The following is a 20,618-nucleotide window of genomic DNA, read 5'->3' as shown; positions in this document are numbered from 1 at the left end:
ATTATTGTAATGTTACTTAAACATTAGTTATTGTCTAAAAATGCATGAACTAATGTTAATTATGGGACCCCAAATGTAAAGTGTTACCCAAAAATGAATAAAAATGGAGCCATCCTTCAGGTAAAACACTACTGCTTTTGTCCACAAGCACAGCAAAACTAAAAAAATAATTAAAAAAAAAGAAAAGAAAGCTCCTGTGGGCTGATTTACAACCACATAAATAACATAAAAATAAATAAATAATTAAAATAAAAAAGTAACATTTACTGAGGATTGGGTTAACCTCGGTTCACTACATTTCTCACAGATTAATTAACATTAACAGTAGAAAAAAAATACAGGAGGTCACTTCTCTCTAAGTAGCTTTCTACTCGAGTTTTTGCAGGTTAGAAAGTTCACACAATTTAATAGTATGCCAACTCTGATGCAGGTCAGACTTTCAGTAGCAAAATTAGTGGTGTGTTCACCACTTCCACAACATTGACGTCTTTTTACATTTCTTACAAAACTTATAATATCACTAACATTTCTGATATCTAAAGTGTGTGTGTGTCTGTGTGTGTATGTGAGAGCATTTAGGAGGAAAAAAATTAGGCACATTCAGCAAGTAAAAATAATGAAAATACTTCACTTATAATGTTGGGGTCATTTACAACAACTAAAACATATTGGAAGACAATCTAAATGACCAATATAACAGAAGTCATTATAAAACGCAAATAAGGTTGCTTAAAAGTTGGTGGCGACAATTTGAGCATCCTGAAAACTTGCAAGTGTTTTCTCCCTACCGTCCCTTATGCAAACCTACGCCCTTGATTGAAACACACCCTGGCTATTTTTGGATCATTTCAACATGATTGCAACACGACAACAATTTCTTGATGTGTTTCAAGATTTCTTTCATCTTTAAACCGTATATAATCGGATTAAACATTGGACTGCACACTAATATAAGCAGAGTCATGATCAGTCGCAAAAGTTTTGGAAGCTCCGTCTCCAAAATTCCTATCATGACATCAAAGACAATCAAACAGGCGAAGAGGATTAAAACAATCAAGTGGGGTAAACACGTATCGATGGCTTTTGTCCGAATTTCTCCTTGGCTGCGAAACGCCACTGTGAATATCTTTATATACGTGAAGAGGATAAACAGCACGGGTACGAGAGCCATGTCCATTATAACAATAAAACCCCACACCATCAGAGATGTCGGCGTCGTGCAGTGAATCTTAACAATTGTAGTATTGCAAAAAATCCCCCCTAAAATGAAACTACAAAGTTCTTGTTTGGACTGAATAATCACTGACACCGACACATGACAGGCAGGCAGAAACCAGGCCAAAGCCAAGAAAATGCAGACACGGGTTTTACTCATTAGGGATGCGTATTGCAGTGGCTTACAGATGGACACGTATCTGTCATAAGCCATTTCTGACAACAACATTAAATCAGCGGCAGCCAAACTGTAGAAAATCTGAACCTGTAACAAACACACGGAGTAAAAAGCGCTCTGCTGATGAGACAAGACATCCACAATGAGTTTAGGGTAGATAGTAGTGCTGATGAAAAGTGAGTTGAGAGACAAAGCTGCAATGAAAATGTACATTGGTTCATGAAGGTTCCGGTGAATCCTGATGACATAAATAATGATAAAATTAGAGCATATGATGAGAATGTAGACTGCCACCAAAAACACAAAGTAAACATATCTGTACTTGTCTATGTCTATGAAGCCACCAAGACTCAGCACCCGTGTTCCGTTCCGTTCCATCGTCACACCACACGAGTTAAGTGCTGCTGCGGATGCTTGTAGATGAAGATAAAGAAGACATCTATGGTTAGTGATCAGGGTGATGATGGCTTGCGATTGGTCACCAGGTTGAGGAGGTGTTCCGTATCTCCCCTTTGTTGCCTTCAACTCCCCGGGAGGCGGAACACCAACTTGTCAGGGTGAACTTGATCAGTGATGAAAAAGTCCTATAATTCACATACCGTTATTTTCGGACCATAAACCGCTACTTTCTTCCTCCATTTTGAAACCTGCGGCTTATAGTCCAGTGCGTCTTATTTGTTGATTTATTTGGGTTAAAAGGCAGGGGTGAAAGTGGGCCAGAATGGTCAGGAACGCAGTTCCGGTATAAGATTCAGGGCCAGAACGCAGTTCCGGTACAGGGCCGGCCCAGGCCATTCGGGGGCCCTAAGCAAAATAATGCAAAGGGGCCCATATTTTTGGCCCACCATTTCCTCACAGTGTACTGTGAAACCCATACATGCAATCCCACCCATACGTCCATATTTTGTATATTAATCAGATTTTGTTGCACTGCATACTTCAAACTTCTCACCCCAAATGATTGTCAGTACTTACAGTAGATAGCGCCAAACCTTTTTCTAAAAGAGGAAAGAAAGAAGTTAAGGAAGAACTTTTATTCTTTTAAGCTTGTAATCAAGTATCAAAACTCACAAAAGTCAAATAAAGCAAACTGTAGTAAACAAAATAGAATATAAATTAAACAATTGTCAGATTGGGGGCCCTCTAGTGCTCAGGGGCCCTAAGCAGCTGCATAGTCTGCGTATAGGCTGGGCCGGCCCTGTTCCGGTAAAAGATTCAGGGCCGGAATGCTGTTCCGGTATAAGATTCAGGGCCGGAATGCTGTTCTGGTACACGGTGCTTTGATTCCGAAAATATGACGGTAACTGTCAAAACGCTATGTGAAAAAAAAAAAAGCTAAGCAGCCACACATGCATTTCATCTCCAAGAACAAAACAATCTACCAACATCAGATTTACATACACAAGTGTTAACAACAAGCATAAGGCTACGTTCATACTACAGGTCTTAATGCACGAATCCGATTTTCTCGCGTTTTTCCGACTCGAGTCAGGCATTAACTTGACGGTCTGAACGTGACAAGTCGCATAGAACTGGACCATTTCAAATCCGATCTGGGTCACTTTTGTATGTGGTTCAAATACGATCTGGGCCACATTTTTCCAGACTGTCGCGGCGGTCTGTACTGTCCACTCTCCCAAATCGGATTTCATGCAGCAATTACGTCATCAAATAGCGAGAGAGACGCTTACCGTAGCGGTGCCGCTGTGCGTTATTAGCGCCTAGCTTGCAGTGAACATGGCTTTTGGGGAAGGGCTGAGCTTGACAACAGTCATAAAAAATAAAAATGGGTTGATGATAAGCCTGAGAATGCTCAGTTTTCTCTCTGCTCCAAGTGAGCAATATTTCAACATCGCCTACACGGCCGAGGTCGGGGCAAACTGCCCGTATGCGTGCACGGACTGTGCGTGCATGCTATCGATCCATATAAACTTTGAATATAAGCCTAAACGGGGATTATTTATGTCTGTTATTTGTGTCCTCCTTTTGAAAAGCAAAATATGACATCCCTGGAATGACGGATGACGTGTGTCATTTGTTTTGATGCTTCTGCGCATGCGGGTCGTCTTGCTCAGCACGTGTCGGACCGCGAATTAGTGCGCATGCGTAATACTTGAACGGTCTCAATGGATAAAGGCAGTCTGACCGGGCACGCCAAAAAAACGGATGTGACAAAAAATCGGATTCGTGCATTAAGACCTGTAGTATGAACGTAGCCTAATAAAGTGCTTGTTGTTAACACTTGTATATCTGTTGTAATCTGTTTCCACCAATATTTATTATTTATTCTATTCCACGGACGGCATGGAGGTTTCCCCAGCTGCTGCAGTTATCCGAGTCTGACGATGATGAGTCACGTCAATGTGCGAATGCACGCAGCAAAGCATATCGCCTGGACTCATTTATCTGTTCAATTGGCTGACATACACGTGATCAGCAGAGATAGTTAGCTCTGATTGGTGCAAATGTGCATGTTTTCTGGAACAGCATTAAAAAAATAAAAATAAAAAAGGTGGTTGAATTGATGCAAAAAAGGGCAATGCAACATAAAATGGATCAAATCTTTAAGAGCAACGAAAGCGTTGAGGAGGCTTATTTATCATATTTAGTTTTATTTGCTATGATTGGGAGGTCTAGAACAGGGGTCGGCAACCTATGACACGCGTGTCAGCACTGGCACGCGAAGGGTTAACCAGTGACACGCGAGGGCATGGCAAAAAAAAAAAAAAAAAAAAAAAAAAAAAAATGCGTGTTATGTTCATTGTCGGTTGTAGCTTTTTCACTTGCTCAAGCGCCCCATCTTGTGGCCGTTTTATTTATTGGTTCTAAAACAGTAGAAGAAAAATGCAAATAGGAAGTTCTTCAAATGGGATTCAGTGTGTTACATGGCAGCTCCACTCTCACAACTTGAGTGTCATTTGTGTTCTTTAGAGCAACGTCTGTGAGTATTTTGTTGTCAAATTGAGAATTACACTCTTTATATTGTCTTTAGATTGCATGTTTGAGGGGAAATGTGTTTGATATTTCTAATTAAGAACTACTGAATACAGGCTAATTGTGTTTGCATATATGGATGGCATTTTGTTATTTGCAGCATTGTTGCTGATTGCATGTATTTTTTCATTGTTTTAGTTTCATAAAAAAGAAAAGAGACACATAAAGGATTACTGAAAACATCCGGAGTGTGAACCTTTTCATGTTTAGCTGTTTGGATAGCGGAAGCGAGCCCATTTACAATGCGTCTTTTTACCGGAAATTAAGGCATTTTCAGTTGCGCGCCCTGTTATTTAGGGGCTTTACGGGACCGCCCCTCTCACCCACTCTGCCTGTGACGTTATATGCGAGCAATAATTGATTTTGAGCACACCTCCAGCTCTTCCCCAATTTCTCGACTCCTGCGCTTGTCGGATTTTTTTTCTCTGCGCGTTTAATTCAGCCCACGCTACTAACACGTCACGAAGTCGAGCAATCAGAGAGCTGGCGGAAGTACACTGTGTTACTAATTGCACTTTTTGGTAATTGCAACTCTGCACCGTAGGGTGTAGTGGACAGGCGATTAACGTGGCTTGTTGTCGTCGATTCGCCCGGTGCTTATTACTTCAGAGAGGTGGTGATGTGTATAAAAACACAGTGACACGTTGGATGGTATTTTGCTGGAGACTTTTATTAACAAAACTAAAACCAGCATGGGACACAGCCACTTTTCATGGCGCTCTTCGCACAACTCTCTCTCAACACCTTGCTCCCTGCCTCTCTTTTTCTTACGCTTAACTTGTAAGCTGGTCATACTGTAGGGGACAGCGGCCCCTTGGGGGTGCCGGTAACAACTGGTTGGCTGGTTACTTCCGCTTGCTCTGTGCATTATGCCTCGGGAGCGTTGTGTGTGTGTCGCATAACAAGTGTCAAACGCAACTACGAGACGAAACATGAAATTCATGGAAAACAGGGCCAGGGATCACATTAAGGTAGTCATCTTTTGTATTTGTTATATAAAATCTAAAATTGTGCATAGAATTCACTGTTAGTGAAAAAGACAAAGTAGTCGCCTGACTTTGAAGGTTAAAACAGCCCGCTCTGTACTGTGAGAGACCTGCACTGAGAATCACGCTTGTTCGCCTTTTCTTGCTGGGTTGTGTGTGTGTGTGTGATATGTTTACGTAAGATGATGCTCAAGTTTTAATATTTTCTAAAATATTAGAAAAGAAGAATGGTAGTTGTAAGATTTCAACGTATGTTCATGTTGTTTTCTTTGGAGTAAAATTACAGCTCTGTTGGATATAAAAATTTGGATGTGCGTCATTAATCTTGGTGTGGCACACTGATTGACAAGAAAATTTGAAAGTGGCACGCCACACCAAAAAGGTTGCTGACCTCTGGTCTAGAACATCTTAGCTGACAATCTGCATATTTGTTCATTTATGTTAGGCTACTTATTCATTTCCTTATGATTTAAAACAAGTCAATGTTTGCGCAATCATCAAAATATATTCCATTTCACTCTGCATAATATAAGTCATTCGTATTTTCCTGAATGTTACTTATATCTTTGTTATAAAAAAAGAAAAGAAAAAGTAAATGTTTACATTGACTTCAATTTTAACATACATCCTATGTTTTTAAGTAGTTAAAATTGAGATATGGCATTCAGTATGTGAGGAAATGAGGGAAAATAAAAAGTAGGAGATGGAGGTTGGGGTTATCGCTGTTTTAGTTAACTTTTATTTTGCAAATCATTGAAAAAAACACAATTTTGAATGAAAATCAGTTTTTGGATGTGTTGTAGAAAAAGCTGTGCAAAAACAGTTTTCTTTGCATTTCAGTAGTTTAAGAGGTTTGACAAAAAAATATTAAGCGTTATCCGGCCAATTATGTCAATAACTCCATTTATGTCCGACTTTGATCTTTTACATCCATTCAAAAATGAGATAATTTTCCGGATAACACTAAATGAAATATGTTATAAGCATTCATTAATGAACACAGTGTCATGTCATAACTACCTGTATGATTGTCTAATGACAGTCTTATGATGCCATTGTCAAATAAAGTGTTACCAAATACCATAACTATTAATGAAACAACTGGAACAGTAACTGAAGAAATAATTAGCATAGAACATGAATTTTGATTATTATTTACATCTGTAGCGCTGCAATTCATGCTAGGAGGCATGTTGGACAACAACGGTGTTGACAGCAGGTGGCAGCAGAGATTGACTGTCTCCCTCAAGGGAATAGTGATAGCCAAATGAAGCTTCTTGAAGAAATGAAGCTTTTCAGCCAATTGGTTCAAAGCTTCATGATGGTTCATTTGGTCTTATGAAGTCGCTGTCAAGTAAATTGTTACCGGGTTAATATTTTTTGGTGTAAATATCCCATTATACTGTGAGGACAGCTGTGGCTTATTGTCCAGTGCAGCTTATTTGTTGATTTATTTAGGTTAATTGGTCGCACTTAATCTGACAGCGGCGTCATAAGGCTGTCATAAGACGGTCATAATTAGGACATGACACTATCATGGGCATTACTGAATGCTTATGACAAATGTCAGTAAGTGTCATCCGGCAAATTATGTCACTAACTCTATTTATGTCCGGCTTGGATCTTTTACATCCATTCAAAAGTGAGATAATTTGGCAGATAACACTAAATGACATCTGTTATAAGCATATATTAATGCTCATGACAGTGTCATGTCATATTTATGATTGTCTAATAACAGTCTTATGGCACCACTGTCAAATATAGTGCTACGAAACACCACTACTAGCAATTAATGAAACAACTGGAACAGTAACTGAAGAAATAATTAGCACAGAACATGAATTTTGATTGTTATTTACATCTGTAGTGCTGCAATGGATGCAAGGAAGCATGTTGGACAACAACAGTGTTGACAGCAGGTGGCAGCAGAGGTTGACTGTCTCGCTCAAGGGAATAGTGATAGCCAAATGAAGATTCTTGAAGCAATGAAGCTTTTCAGCCAATTGGTTCAAAGCTTCATGATGGTTCATTTGGTCTTATGAAGTCGCTGTCAAATAAATTGTTACCTGGTTAATATTTCTTGGTGTAAGTATCCCATTGTACAGTGGGGACAGCTGCGGCTTATTGTCCAGTGCAGCCGATTTATCTATTTATTTAGGTTAATAGGTCACACTTTATTTGACAGCGGCGTCATAAGGCTGTCATAAGACGGTCATAATTAGGACATGACACTATCATGGGCATTACTGAATGCTTATGAGAAATGTCTTTAAGTGTCATCCAGCAAATTATGTCACTAACTCCATTTATGTCCAGCTTTGATCTTTTACATCCATTCAAAAGTGAGATAATTTGCCAGATGAATGACATATGTTATAAGTAGGGCTGTCAAACGATTAAAAATTTTAATCGAGTTAATTACAGCTTTAAAATTAATTAATCGCAATTAATCGCAATTTAAACCATCTCTATAATATGCCATATTTTTCTGTAAATTATTGTTGGAATGGAAAGATAAGACGCAAGATGGATATATATATATATATTCAGCATGCGGTACTTAAGGACTGTATTTGTTTATTATAACAATAAATCAACAAGATGGCATTAACATTATTAACATTCTGTTAAAGTGATCCATGGATAGAAAGACTTGTAGTTCTTTATGAAAAATGTTAGTACAAGTTATAGAAATTTTATATTAAAACCCCTCTTAATGTTTTCGTTTTAATAAAATTTTCAATCAAAAAATAAACTTGTAGCCCGCCATTGTTGATGGCAATAATTACTTACACTATAAAATCAGTCGCACCCAAGCGCCAGCAGAGGGCATCAAAACTCCGCAAAACACAATTAACAAGTGGGCCTTTCACTCCTCTGTCATTTAAATCTGTCTGAGTTGGGCCAAGTGCGTTAATTGCGTCAAATTTTTTAACGGGATTAATTAAAAAAATTAATTAACGCCCGTTAACGCGATAATTTTGACAGCCCTAGTTATAAGCATTCATTAATGCTCATGACAGTGTCATGTCATAATTGTGATTGTCTAATAACGGTCTCATGGCGCCACTGTCAAATAAAGTGTTACCAAATACCAACCAAACAGTAACTTAAGAAGTAATTAGCACAGAACATGAATTTTGATTGTTATTTACATCTGTAGCGCTGCAATGCATGCAAGGAGGCATGTTGTATGACAGCAGTGTTGACAGCAGGTGGCAGCAGAGGATGACTGTCTCCCTCAAGGGAATAGTGATAGCCGAATGAAGCTTCTTGAAGCAATGAAGCTTTTCAGCCAATTGGTTCAAAGCTTCATGATGGTTCATTTGGTCTTATGAAGTCACTGTCAAATAAATTGTTAATATTTTTTGGTGTAAGTATCCTATAATACAGTGAGGACAGCTGCGGCTTACAGTCCTGTGCAGCTTATTTGTTTATTTATTTGGGTTAATAGGTCACACTTTATTTGACAGCGGCGTCATAAGACAGTCATAATTAAGACATGACACTATCATGGGCATTACTGAATGCTGATGTGAAATGTCATTAAGTGTCATCTGGCAAATTATGTCACTAACTAACTAACTAACTAACTAACTAAGCCTGCTCGTATCATCAGACATGGTTCCAGTAATCAATGTACTTTGTTGACATGTCTTCAGCAAACTGTTTGCAGACTTTCTTGTGTAACATCTTCAGAAGAGGCTTCCTCCTGGGGGGACAGCCGTGCATACCAATTTGATTTAGAGTGCAGCATATTGTCTGAGCACTAATAGGCTGACCCCCCCCCCCCACACACACACACACACACATCTCTTCAATCTCTGACAGCACTCCTGTGACAAGTCACATCACATTTTGGAGGGAAAATGACAAGCAGTACTCAATTTGGACATTTAGGGATGTACGTAGTTTCTATGCAGTGTACTCACTTTTGTTCCCAGGGGTTTAGATATTAATGGCTATATTCTGAGTTGTTTTGAGGGAAAAATAAATTACCTTTATTATATAAGCTGCACACAGACTACTTTTCATTGAGTCAAAGTGTCAATTTGTCAGTATTGTCCCATGAAAAAATATACTTAAATATCTGCAGAAATGCGAGGGGTGTACTCACTTTTTTGACATGCTGTATTTCTTTGCGGCCTAGTACCAAATGCACTACGAGCCGGTACCGGTCCCCGGCCTCGTTGTCTATTATAGGGAGCTGCACACAGAAAAATTATTTATCAATAGAAATATGTTATTTGGATTTATTTTATGGGCATAATGATGGGTCCATTGTTAACATTAACTACCCTAGGTGAGTTTCTGATTTGAAATAATAATAGGCATGTCTAAAGTTTGCAAATTTTGGCGATAGAAGCCCTTGTTTTGAAGACCTGTTCTCAAAAGCGTCTCTCAACATGCCTGCTTGGATGAGAATATTCTTAAAATTGTCAACGTCCCCTCAGGGTCATGCTGTTACATAGAAAAGCCATTTATTTGGCTGGCAGTGCCAGATCCAAAAAGCCATCAGCAAATGATAATCTGTTTTTTTTTAAACTAGGGCTGTCAAAATTATCGCGTTAACGGGCGCTAATTAATTTTTAAAATTAATCACGTTAAAATATTTGACGCAATTAACGCACATGCCCCGCTCAGATTAAAATGACAGAAGTGTAATGTCTGCTTGTTTCTTGTTATTTCGCGCCCTCTGCTGGCGCTTGGGTCCAAATGATTTTATGAGTCTGGGGAGTGAGTTTGGTGTAATGACATCAACAATGGTGAGCTACTAGTTTATTTTTTGATTGAAAATTTTACACATTTTATTGAAACGAAAACATTAAGAGGGGTTTTAATATAAAATTTCTATAACTTGTACTAACATTTATCTTTTAAGAACTACACACTTTTCTATCCATGGATCGCTTTAAGAGAATGTTAATGATGTTAATGCCATCTTGTTGATTTATTGTTATAATAAACAAATACAGTACTTATGTACCGTATGTTGAACGTATACATCCGTCTTGTGTCTTTTCATTCCAACAATAATTTACAGAAAAATATGGCATATTTTATAGATGGTTTGAATTGCGATTAATTACGATTAATTAATTCTTAAGCTGTAATTAACTCGATTAAATTTTTTTATCGTTTGACAGCCCTAGTTTTAATATAACATTTCTATAACTTGTACAAACATTTATCTTTTAAGAACTACAAGTCTTTCTATCCAGGGATCGCTTTAACAGAATGTTAATGTTAAAGCCATCTTACACCCAAGATGGCATTAACATTAATGGCACCCAATTGGGTGCCATCAAACACCCAATTAATGTTATAATAATGATAAACAAATTATTATAACAATAATTTTGTTTAGTATTGTTATAATAAACAAATACAGTACTTATGTACAGTATGTTGAATGTATATATCCGTCTTGTGTCTTATCTTTCCATTCCAACAATAATTTACAGAAAAATATGGCATATTTTATACATGGTTTGAATTGCGATTAATTACGATTAATTAATTTTTAAGATGTGATTAACTCGATTAAAAAATTTTATCGTTTGACAGCCCTATTCAATACATATAAAACAGTATGTTAAAAATGATTCCGCAATATGGGTATGATACTATTTTGTTTTACTATAACTGTTATTTGCTTAACTCATTAATCATCTTGTTGACAGAAGACCTATAATTTAAGTTGTGTATACGTGGCAAAACAAGCTGTGCCTATGAGAATACCTAATGACGACCCAGTGGTCACAGTTGTTTTTGTCTTTCAGACCGGGTTCTCTCAAGAGAGACCACCGGCTAAACATTTACTGGCCCCTGGGGCTGACCTTGTTTTTACACCATCTTTATGTCACTCACTGGCCGCTTCGATCCTAAGGGATCAAACAAGTATCTAAGCTAACATAAATTAAGCTAAGGAAATTTCAATGTAATCACTGGGTCATCATTAGTTCTTCCCTCAGGCCCAATTTGTTATTCTTTGGACTGAAATGGTACATGTACTGACTCAGACTTTTTGTTACACAGCATACTCATTACCAGTGTTGTGCATTAAGGCATTCAATAAACAATCGATCGTTCATAAACATGTTCATATTTTGGCCAAACGTGAATTGAACGCATTGTAGCGAACAAGGACGTGAGTCAGAGGCAGCGTGTTAAACCAAACAAAACAAAAGTTGATCTAAATACTTTGTTATATTCCCTTTGTTGGCAATGACAGAGGTCAAAACATTTTATGTAAGTCTTCACAAGGTTTTCACACACTGTTGCTGGTATTTTGGTCCATTTCTCCATGCGGATCTCCTCAAGAGCAGTGAATTTTTGGGGCTGTTGTTGGGCAACACGGACTTTCAACTCACTCCATTTTTTTTTTTTTTTTTAATGGGGTTGAGATCTGGAGATAGCTAGGCCACTCCCAGACCTTGAAATGCTTCTTACAAAGCCACTTCTTTGTTTTCCAGGCAGTGTGTTTGGGATGATTGTCATGCTAAAAGACCCAGCCACGGTTCATCTTCAATGCCCTTGCTGATGGAAGAAGGTTTTCATTCAAAATCTCTCGATACGTGGCGCTATTCAACTTTTCCTTCACACGGATCGGGCGTCCAGGTCCCTTTGCAGAAGAACAGCCGTAAAGCATGATGTTTCCACCCCTTGCTTCACAGTAGATATGGTGTTCTGGGGATGTAATTGAGCATTGTTTCTCCTCCAAGCAGGAGAACTTGCGTTTCTACTAGTGTTGCACCGATACCATTTTTTGGCCCCGATAATGATAGTGAATGTCTTAGACTAACCGGTACCATTCCGATACCACTCCGTTTGAAATATATATATATATATATTAGGGCTGTCAAACAATTAATATTTTTAATCGAGTTAATTACAGCTTTAAAATTAATTAATTGTAATTAATCGCAATTCAAACCATCTATAAAATATGCCATATTTTTCTGTAAATTATTGTTGGGATGGATAGATAAGACACAAGATGGATATATACATTCATTTAATTCATATTTAATTCATTCATATTTAATATGCTAAAGCCTTAAAATTCCCCTCTCAACAATTAAAAATATCGTGGGAAGCAATGTGGGGAAGAAAGATAGTAGCTGATCGTTTTCTTAACACCATATGTTATTTCTCAACAAAGAGAAGATATATCAATTGGTGTCACTACGCACAGTCATGGTTGCACTTCCCATCATGCATTTGGGCAGAACAGTTAAATGGCTACAGTATCATTTACTGAAAGCTCAACAAACACACTAGATGGCAATATTTAGTCACAATATACAAAGTCACATTTATCCTTTATCCACGGATAGAAATACAAGTCTTTCTATCCGTGGATCCCTCTCACAAAAAGAATGTTAATAATGTAAATGCCATCTTGAGGATTTAGTGTCATAATAAACAAATACAGTACTTATGTACTGTATGTTGAATGCATATAGTCGTCCGAGTTTTATTCATTTTTTTCTTAATGCATTGCCAAAATGCATATGATCGGGAAAAATTATCGGGAATGATTGGAATTGAATCGGGAGCAAAAAAAAAAAAAGCATTCGGATCGGGAAATATCTGGATCGGCAGATACTCAAACTAAAACGATCGGGATCGGATCGGGAGCAAAAAAACATGATCGGAACAACCCTAATAAGTACTGTATTTGTTTATTATAACAATAAATCAACAAGATGGCATTAACATTATTAACATTCTGTTAAAGCGATCCATGGATAGAAAGACTTGTAGTTCTTAAAAGATAAATGTTAAGTACAAGTTATAGAAATTTTATATTAAAACCCCTCTTAATGTTTTCGTTTTAATAAAATTTGTAAAATTTTCAATCAAAAAATAAACTAGTAGCTCGCCATTGTTGATGTCAATCATTACACAATGCTCATGGGTGCGAAAGCCCATAAAATCAGTCGCACCCAAGCGCCAGCAGAGGGCGACAAAACTCCCAAAAACACAAGTAACAAGTGGACATTGCACTGTGCTGTCATTTTAATCTGTTTGAGCGGGGCATGTGCGTTAATTGCGTCAAATATTTTAACGTGATTCATTTAATAAATTAATTACCGCCCGTTAACGCGATAATTTTGACAGCCCTAATATATACGTATATATTTATATTTATACACACGCAACTTAGCCACTTAGCTTACTTCTACAGCACTTTCGAAGTTTTGAAACAGGTCTCAAGTTACTCCGACATTTTTTTCAGTAGAAGACAAGTAAAGTAGACGAAGTGAACTGACCAGGGTTTGTTGCTCGGTCCAGCCACCTTCCTCTGGATAGTAGTCCAGCTGTTACAGCCTCAAACTCTTTGTGTTCGTTCAAATTTTCACCTTCAAATGTTTCATCAGGTTTGCGATATTGAAACAGGCTGAATTAACTCCTCCAGCTGTAACTTTCAGGCCGCAAATGTGGCATGCAGCCTTTGTACTCGACGGAGTCTCTATGCTGAAATATTTCCAGAATGCCGACATTTCTTCTCCTGGTTTCCTCCATATAAAAAAGCTGTCCCGGCATCGGTTAAGAGCGGCTATTGCCCTTCTCTCATTGGTCTGGAGCAGGCCAATAGCGATAGCTGCTTGGCATGCAAAGTGATCACGAGTCATCACACAAAACTGAGTGTATTGAGTGTCAGGAGAAAGAAGGCTGCGTTCAAGTGATACCAGTAAATGGTATCGGTGGTCTATTTCTTGGTACTCGCTGATACCGATACCACCATTTTAGTGCTGTATCCCCCCCCCCCCCCCCCCCCCCCACACACACACACACAGTAACCATGAACTTTAGTTCAAAAGTGAACTGAACAGTTCATTTTAAAATTTGTGAACTGCAATTTGAACTACTTCATGTAGAAAATAAACTTTCCCAACACTGTTCAGAACACGTTCATGCATACATCATGGTTTTCAATTTTGATATGAGACAAAAAAATAAAGATTGTGAGTGTTTTTGCAATCACAGTAAAGTAACTAAAACATTTATTCCCCTGCAGAGATGGTGGACGTACTCAAAGGCGTGAACCTGCTGGAAACCCTTAAAGACTCTATGGAGCATAATAATTTGTCCGAGGTCAAAGACGCGGTGGAAGACCTCCTCATCAGCAGGCTCAACTTGGCTGTGGCGGGTGAGTGTTCGGTGGAGAAAACCACCTTTATCAACTCACTTCACAGAATCTCTGCTGGTGACGAAGGGGTGGTTCCCTCGTCGTCGGTCGCCACTGAGGACTTGAGGTGCTATCCTAACCCCGCTCACCCCGACTTCCGGATGTGGGACCTTCCGCCAATCCCCATTGTGACTCCATTCGAGCCCGATGTCTACATGGATGCCGTCAAGTTCCTCCGTTACAATGTGGTCTTCCTAACATTCACAAAGACTCCTTCACCGAGCTTGGTGTCAGTGGTGCTGCGGGCCCATGCACTGCAGATCCGGACAGTCTACTTGACTCTCTTGGTTTCTGGGAAAAATCAAGATCTGGATTCCAAAAGAAGAGCTAGCATGGATGCTCTGACATCCCAGGGTGTCACACAGGCTAAAGTTTACTTGGTCAACCCGTCTTCACTGGAAACGTTGGACTTCCCTGCCTTGCTGGAAGACCTGGCCAAAGAACTCCCAGAGATCAGGTGGTAACGATAGGGTTTTTACTTAATCATGGACTCAAGTAGACCTCTTGAGTCATTGTTTGCATGACTCTGACTGGGTTGAACAAAAACAAAAACACCTGAAACGGGACTTGTACTTGTGAGTTGAAGGTCTACCGCTCATTAAGCAAATTCCAGTCGATGACACGAATGAGCTAGGCAATTTCTACTCAATTCTAAAAGGGGTTTTGACCAAACACAACTGAACAGAGGAGTTAGCAACTGACCACCTCATAACTGTTATTATCGGGGGGAAAATGGTTTGGTTTACTGGGCAACCATTCTGTGGTAATTGGTAGAGTTGTCTGATAACACTATGTAAAACATATTTTGTTCCCAGGTTCTAAGTGGTATTTCTTAGTTTGTTTCGTCGCATTGACATATGAAAACACTTTTGTTCCCCAAAAAGTTTGGGTTTGTGGTCACAACATAGAAATTGTATTTTCCACTTTTCTTTACTGTTGTACATTCGAAGCTTTCTAAGCGAAGCTGGTGTATTTTCCAGCGGTGAAAACGAACACTGCTCAATAAGCTAGCGTGCTAATAGCGAGCTAACGGAAGGGAGGGGGGCGCAAACAAGTCTAAGGGCAACAAAGGAAAGTGAACCACATATACACTATAGTACAGTGCCCTCCATAATTATTGGCACCCCTGAAAAAGATGTGTTTTTTAGCTTCTAATATTTTTTTTTAATTCAAATAATATTTCAAAAAAAAAAAAAAGAGAAAAATCCAACCTTCATTCATTCAGTGGGGAAAAAATCCCACATAGAGAAAAAATTATTTGACATCAAATAATGTGTGTCACAATTATTAGCACTCCTGGTGTTAATACTTTGTACACCTTTTGCCAACAAAACAAGGTCTGGGGACTGAGATGGCCATGGGAGGAGTTTGATTTTGTGTCTGGTGAACCATTTCTGTGTAGATTTGGCCATATGTATAGGGGTCATTGTCTTGCTGAAAGACCCAGTGACGACCCATCTTCAGCTTTCGGGCAGAGGGCAACAGATTTTGATTTAAAATGTCCTGGTATTTCATTGATCTCACACAAAAATACACACGGTCCCAGGCTTCAAATGGGACCGTGTGCTTTGGTCAGATTAGACCAAGATTGAGCAACAAACACTCTAAGTGGGTCTGGCGTGCCACGAAAGATGCGCATGCTGAAAAGCACCTCATACCCACTGTGAAGAATGAGGGTGGGTCAGTGATGCTGTGGGGCTGTTTCGCTTCCAAAGGCCCTGGGAACCTTGTTAGGGTGCATGGCATCATGATTGCTTTGAAATACCAGGACATTTTAAATCCGTTGCCCTCTGCCCGAAAGCTGAAGATGGGTCTTCACTGGGTCTTTCAGCATTTTGTTGTGGCTATGTGTGTGGCAAAAGTGATTATGTGTTATCACAGCTGGTGTGAGTAGCGACTCAAAAAGCTTTTCTTATAAGTCTCTTAAAAGGATACATTGCTAAGGTGTACATGGTAGCAACAATTGGCGCACACAAAGGTCACTGTAAGTTTCATCAGACATGAATGTATGAGAAAAATCAAACATGTTGTACATATTTTATCCCAAGATTAATGTCTCCACAACGAAAACATGCTTATTATTCGTTTTATACAGAATCTTTTCCATATACTCAGTGAACTAGAAATTTGAGTCAGGAGCTCGGTAGACACCGCAGATAATTATGTTTTCACAATTGGGGATTAGGAGCTCATTTGTAATACATTCCAGGAGATTGTCAATCATAATTGCAACACCCCTCCCCCTTAGATGCCCGATTCATTTGTGTCATGTTATATCAAATTAAAGTCAGAGCCTTTGCTATCTTTAGTAGATAATCCTTAATGTGTTCAAGATTCTTGTAGAGACTCCTGCCGTTGATAAGTTTCAGCTTACCGTCCACATCCACAAGTTGTTATGTACGCTGTGTAGTATTTACAGTTATCCAGCTATTGTAGTCAGCTGGTCAAGACTCGTAATAGCTTTAATCTTCATATCTTGCGTCTTGACCAGGATCCTGCAATCCGAACCCAGGTGTTGGCTATTATCCCAGCTTTCTTGAGTTGACGTGCTTTTCTTGCAATTTCGGCATTTCGGCGAGTCAAGTTGTCATTCAAAAAAATCTTCGACTCTTTCAGGTGGTGGCGCTGGTTAAGCAGGGCAGTCTCGGTCTTGTGGTCTGCCAGCTACATGAGCACCGTCGCCGGGCCTGTCCCCCCAGATGGGAGCAGAAGGCAGCGACGGATGTCCAGCGGTTCCATGATGAAAATCTTTTAAAAGGGTAAATATATGAAAAAGAAAATGTCGACCACTCCTTGATGTCTGCGATTTCTGCATCGCGTCCCTTGTTATATTGCCATGTTTCACTCATAAAATCCCCCCAAAATCCAGCTGTGGGCATTCACAACTATGTCTTGACACTCGGTGATACATGCTACATAGAGTTTTTGGATTGAAACAAGGTAAGTACGTGATAATACAGTGCCTTGCAAAAGTATTCGGCCCCCTTGAACCTTGCAACCTTTCGCCACATTTCAGGCTTCAGACATAAAGATATAAAATTTTAATTTTTTGTCAAGAATCAACAATAAGTGGGACACAATCGTGAAGTGGAACAAAATTTATTGGATAATTTAAACTTTTTTAACAAATAAAAAACTGAAAAGTGGGGCGTGCAATATTATTCGGCCCCCTTGCGTTAATACTTTGTAGCGCCACCTTTTGCTCCAATTACAGCTGCAAGTCGCTTGGGGTATGTTTCTATCAGTTTTGCACATCGAGAGACTGACATTCTTGCCCATTCTTCCTTGCAAAACAGCTCGAGCTCAGTGAGGTTGGATGGAGAGTGTTTGTGAACAGCAGTCTTCAGCTCTTTCCACAGATTCTCGATTGGATTCAGATCTGGACTTTGACTTGGCCATTCTAACATCTGGATACGTTTATTTTTGAACCATTCCATTGTAGATTTGGCTTTATGTTTTGGATCATTGTCCTGTTGGAAGATAAATCTCCGTCCCAGTCTCAGGTCTTGTGCAGATACCAACAGGTTTTCTTCCAGAATGTTCCTGTATTTGGCTGCATCCATCTTCCCGTCAATTTTAACCATCTTCCCTGTCCCTGCTGAAGAAAAGCAGGCCCAAACCATGATGCTGCCACCACCATGTTTGACAGTGGGGATGGTGTGTTCAGGGTGATGAGCTGTGTTGCTTTTACGCCAAACATATCGTTTTGCATTGTGGCCAAAAAGTTCAATTTTGGTTTCATCTGACCAGAACACCTTCTTCCACATGTTTGGTGTGTCTCCCAGGTGGCTTGTGGCAAACTTTAAACGAGACTTTTTATGGATATCTTTGAGAAATGGCTTTCTTTTTGCCACTCTTCCATAAAGGCCAGATTTGTGCAGTGTACGACTGATTGTTGTCCTATGGACAGACTCTCCCACCTCAGCTGTAGATATCTGCAGTTCATCCAGAGTGATCATGGGCCTCTTGGCTGCATCTCTGATCAGTTTTCTCCTTGTTTGAGAAGAAAGTTTGGAAGGACGGCCGGGTCTTGGTAGATTTGCATTGGTCTGATGCTCCTTCCATTTCAATATGATGGCTTGCACAGTGCTCCTTGAGATGTTTAAAGCTTGGGAAATCTTTTTGTATCCAAATCCGGCTTTAAACTTCTCCACAACAGTATCTCGGACCTGCCGGGTGTGTTCCTTGGTTTTCATAATGCTCTCTGCACTTTAAACAGAACCCTGAGACTATCACAGAGCAGGTGCATTTATACGGAGACTTGATTACACACAGGTGGATTCTATTTATCATCATCGGTCATTTAGGACAACATTGGATCATTCAGAGATCCTCACTGAACTTCTGGAGTGAGTTTGCTGCACTGAAAGTAAAGGGGCCGAATAATATTGCACGCCCCACTTTTCAGTTTTTTATTTGTTAAAAAAGTTTAAATTATCCAATAAATGTTGTTCCACTTCACGGTTGTGTCCCACTTGTTGTTGATTCTTGACAAAAAAATTAAATTTCATATCTTTATGTTTGAAGCCTGAAATGTGGCGAAAGGTTGTAAGATTCAAGGGGGCCAAATACTTTTGCAAGGCACTGTATCTCGTTAAAGTCATGGCGTCTGTAATTCTGCTCTCGCGTGCTCTCGCCTCCAGATAGGGTTTTGCTGTTTAAAACCCTTTTTTTTTTATTGGAAATGCCCTCCTGTTGAATTTTTTTCTTCCCCCAGAAAATAGAGATTTTAAGCTTTCCAATGATGTATCACACATGCATATCGGACAATTTTGAAATTTGGCCAAATTGGGGGTCTCAGAGCGGAACTTTTTTGTCATCTGAGTGTTATATATATATATATACATACATATGTATATATATATATATATACAGTATGTATATATATATATATAGTGGGGAGAACAAGTATTTGATACACTCACAATGGGAAAACCCATTGGCGGTGTATCAAATACTTGTTCTCCCCACTGTATATGTATATACAAGCCTGCAGAGTTCTCAGCCATTCTGATGATAAAAAATAGACAAAGAAAATATAATACTGTATATTAATTTCAAATATCGATTCTTTTGCTTGGGGATCGATACCTAAAACTTAACGCGCTGGATCGAAATATCGATATTTTGGTATCGATCCGCCCATCATTAAACCGAACCGCCAGTCCCGCGCTGGCGCAGCTCCAACGACCCGAGCCGGCAGAAACCTTACAACCCGGCCAAAAGGCCAAACTCTGCGCATTCACCTTAGTCCTAACCTCTTGTACGGACGCCAGTTTGAAAGCTGGAAAAAGGCTTTGAAGCACGAGTTGACAATTTATTCAGGTTGACAGCGATTATACGGTAAGGCAAACAGAAAATAGACTCAGGCGCGGACTCAGGGTCACCATATCACACGTCAACAAGAGGTTCCTGAGAAAAATGACAGCGATTAGTTAAACACAGTCTTTTTGAAGGCTCTCGCGGGACGGGCTGTGGGCAGAAGAACGGTGTGTTTGGGCGTTGTTTAGGATTATTGTCTGTTTGTGGATTGGACAGGAGGATTCGGGAGTTATTGTTGTCAGGGCAACAAGGGTTGTGGATTTTGCCACCTCAGCTCTACGTGAGTGCTGAGAGTTCACTTCTCGGTGTCGGGTTCCTTCTTATCCAAATGTTACTTGTAAAGACAAGATGTCCTGCCATTTGTTCTGGACTGTCTGGAAGAACTGATTGTGGGAGTTGATGTTGCAGATGTGGCCTTGGAGATGTCTCACTCCTTCAAACTCATTCTACTGATATTCCAATTTTTGAGTTGATCTAATAAAACTCAAAGTAATTCTTGTAAATTAGCAATTTTTCATGATGTTTGTCAAAAAGTATCCTCCCTCCCCATGTTTTGTGCAGACCAAGCCTTGAAAAGCTTCCTTTACAAGTCTGCGTCCAGATGTCTTCATCGCATTTTTGAGCGGCACTCTGCTGTCCGCCATCTTGTGTTGGTCATTCCGGAGTTGCTGCAGGTGCGCCATCTTTCCTTTCGCTATTTTTTTTTATACACTCACAACAC

General features: G+C 39.4%; 2 protein-coding genes across 2 annotated transcripts in view; one reads left to right on the top strand and one right to left on the bottom strand.

Annotated features, from left to right (window-relative positions):
• Window positions 1–832: 832 nt before the first annotated feature.
• The window catches only part of LOC130915337 (olfactory receptor 6N2-like), a 42,018-nt gene continuing 22,232 nt past the window's right edge, over window positions 833–20,618 (bottom strand). Inside the window, exons 2-4 of the mRNA XM_057835297.1 lie at window positions 9,494–9,583; window positions 1,716–1,806; window positions 833–1,631 (exon numbers count right to left, since the gene is read on the bottom strand). Coding sequence (XP_057691280.1) covers window positions 833–1,631; window positions 1,716–1,806; window positions 9,494–9,583 — 980 coding nt within the window. The remainder of the gene's footprint in view (window positions 1,632–1,715; window positions 1,807–9,493; window positions 9,584–20,618) is intronic.
• The window catches only part of irgq2 (immunity-related GTPase family, q2), a 71,570-nt gene continuing 67,036 nt past the window's right edge, over window positions 16,085–20,618 (top strand). Inside the window, exons 1-2 of the mRNA XM_057833470.1 lie at window positions 16,085–17,334; window positions 20,459–20,571. The gene's annotated coding sequence lies outside the window, so the exon portion shown is untranslated. The remainder of the gene's footprint in view (window positions 17,335–20,458; window positions 20,572–20,618) is intronic.

Source organism: Corythoichthys intestinalis, chromosome 4 (genome assembly GCF_030265065.1).
Source record: "Corythoichthys intestinalis isolate RoL2023-P3 chromosome 4, ASM3026506v1, whole genome shotgun sequence".
In the NCBI taxonomy this organism is placed as follows: domain Eukaryota; kingdom Metazoa; phylum Chordata; class Actinopteri; order Syngnathiformes; family Syngnathidae; genus Corythoichthys; species Corythoichthys intestinalis.
This window is presented reverse-complemented; position numbering and strand designations above follow the sequence as displayed.